The sequence below is a fragment of the Montipora capricornis genome, unplaced genomic scaffold, assembly GCF_036669925.1.
Source record: "Montipora capricornis isolate CH-2021 unplaced genomic scaffold, ASM3666992v2 scaffold_255, whole genome shotgun sequence".
NCBI lineage: Eukaryota > Metazoa > Cnidaria > Anthozoa > Scleractinia > Acroporidae > Montipora > Montipora capricornis.
In genome coordinates, this window is record NW_027180004.1 from 9,684 (window position 1) to 12,500 (window position 2,817).

The window sequence follows — 2,817 nt, forward strand, 5'->3', positions numbered from 1 at the left end:
GAGAGCCGTAGAACCACCTGGGTGTTTCCCGCCATTTTCCACTATGATCTTGCGCACTTCCCTGTCCAAGATCTTCAACTCTGTTATCGGCCAGTGTTGAGTCCACATTAAGTAACCCAACACCGGCAAGGCAAACTGGTTAGAAGCCGCCACCCGGTTAAAGTTTGAGAGGGGACTGGACCAGATGATCGACAATCGACGCAGGTACTCCCTTGCTGCACATTCAAGTACCATTTTCTCTTCCTGGACTAAGCTCTCAAGAACACCAAGAAACTTATACTGTTTTCCTTCTTCAAGTGATGGTAATCTTCCTCCAGCTATATCTCCTCCTATTAAATTCTCCTGGGAGTGAATCCCTCTCCTTATATGGACCACTGCACATTTCCTTGGATTCCACTGTAGTCCGATGTCTTCCATAGCCACTTGCGTTGATTCTAGCACTCGGTTCAACTTGGTCTCGTTAGCTGCGAATACTTTAAGATCGTCAATATACAGCAGATCAGTCACTGTGGCACTGATTGGTTTAGATAACTTGTATCCCTTGGAGGCGCTGATCTTCCAGGCCACGGGATTCAAGCAGATCGTGAAAAGCCTCGGGCAGAGCGCATCTCCCTGTGGTAGTCCTTTCTTAAACATAATAGGATCAGACACTTCCCACCCATGCCGCGTGTTGGCGACGATTCTCGTCTTCCAACTCTTACACAACTTACTTATCACCTTACACAGCCACTTTGGAAACCTATGCAGCACCATCATCTCACCTAACCACCCATGATCTACCGAATCATATGCCTTCTTCACATCTATCCATGCCATACTCAGGTTACGCCTTCTTCTCTGACAATCCAACGTCACCACCCTATCAATCAACAAATTATCTACCGTTCCACTACACCCCTTTTTTGCACCTCTCTGCGATCCTTCCATCAGCCCATGCTCTTCCAGATGTTGATCCGTGGGACCGAGAACACACAAAGTGAACCACTTATAAGCCGTATTGAAACAAGTGATTGTTCTCTGATTGTCGCTGGTGAATTCCCCCGGTTTGGGTATCAAAGATGTTTTTCCCTCAGCAAACCAGGATGGATAGTCATCATCACTTCTCGAGATCGCTTCAAACGACCGGGCCATGCCTCCGTGTAGGACTTGCGCACGCTTCCACCAGTAGTTGACCAACTTGTCCGGCCCCGGAGCACTCCAGTTCTTCTTCCTTTTCAATATCCCTACTGCTTCAGCGGTTTCTAGTGTCCAGGCCTCTTCTGTCGGTGGAGGGACCTTACTAAAGATCGCATCTCTCACTTCGTTCAGCCATTCAGCCTGGCTATTCCCAGTCCCCTCTCCTTCCCACAGTTCTCTCCAGAACGAACTCGCTTCTTCAATACTCCCGAACTTCTCTCTCTCCTCTGCAGCGGTGTTTCCATTAGCTCCCTCATACTTGGGGCGATCACAGTCTTCGCATTTGGCTAGCATCTCCCTCATATTAGCATACACGCGCCCTGCATCTTCTTTAAACTGTTGATTTAGAACCTTCGCTTCTTTATTCTTCTTATTCCTGCCAAAAGCTCTTTTCAGTTTCCTCAACGCACATTTCTGCCTTTCCATGTAACTCACAAGTGAAGCTATGGATAACTCTTTGCATTCTTGTTGTAGGATCGCTCTGTTCCTTTTTCCTCTTTTCGTCATTTTCTTGTTTTCTTTCAGACGCTCGATTTCAGATTTAGCCATTGAGATCTTTTTCCGAAGACACTCCGCATTTTCCTCGTACGCTTTTTGACACTTTGATCTTTTACTCTTGTGGTTTAATGATTTTCCTGATCCTTGTTTTTTCCATCCTTTATGCAAAAGGAATGCCGTGACAACAGAATAAAGCACACAATTAGCAATCCAAAGATAGCTAAATGGATTGTCCGTCGGGGATACTCTGCACTGCTTCATTAACTCCGTTATCACCTTATTAATATTCTCATGGTCGCCCTTTGTTGGCGTTCCTTTCTTTATTATTATTATTATTATTATTATTATTATTATTATTATTATTATTATTATTAGCTGACTATATCACAGTGATTGCCACTGGAGTATCCCTTATAAGCAGGTAGTGACACACCACCTTAGCGTTCTTGGTTTCTTCGGAGAATTCCCACCGGCCCCATGGGTACAGATTTCTGTAATGTCTGGATACTTACACCAACACACAGGTTTTCCAGGTACTTCTGTAGGTTGGTAGAGAAAGTACCAAGAGTGCCAATCACAATAGGATTGATTCTAACCTTACACAGTCGCCATAGTCTCTTTATTTCAAAGGCTAAGTCAATATATCTCTCCTCTTTCTTATGCTCCTTCAGGCAAATCTGGCTATCAACATGGCAAGCAACATTGACAAGGGGGCATTTGTTTGTTTCCTTGTCAATCAAGATGATGTAAGGCCTGTTATGCGACAATTTCCAGTCTGTCTGAATGGCAAAATCCCAAAGGATTTTAGTCTTGTTGTTCTCTAGAACACTCTCCGGGGCGTGCTCAAACCACTTCCCCTCCACTGTTGAATCCATACTGATTGTTATTATTATTATTATTATTATTATTATTATTATTATTATTATTATTATTATTATTGTTATTATTAACATAATCATCATCATCATTAACCCAAAACTCTTGTGCTCCATACTAAATTGAGATAATTGCAATCCTTTCAATATCAATAGTAATTAACTTACTGCATATTTATTTCGTTTGTCTTAGTTGGGTTGAATTCTTGTCCTTCATTGAGCAAGCCCTGCCTCTTCCAGCACCTGACACTGCTTTCAGCCACAGTAG

At 43.2% G+C, this 2,817-nt stretch overlaps 1 protein-coding gene across 1 annotated transcript; it reads right to left on the minus strand.

Moving 5' to 3' along the window:
* Positions 1 to 2,111: 2,111 nt before the first annotated feature.
* Positions 2,112 to 2,549, minus strand: LOC138035103 (uncharacterized). The gene has a single exon (XM_068881970.1). The coding sequence runs from the start codon at positions 2,547 to 2,549 to the stop codon at positions 2,112 to 2,114; it is 438 nt and encodes a 145-aa protein (XP_068738071.1).
* Between the last annotated feature and the right edge of the window lie 268 nt (positions 2,550 to 2,817).

Bases quoted from the DNA above. Each gene is read 5' to 3' on its own strand.
- LOC138035103 (XM_068881970.1), bottom strand. From the start codon at position 2,549: ATGGATTCAACAGTGGAGGGGAAGTGGTTTGAGCACGCCCCGGAGAGT.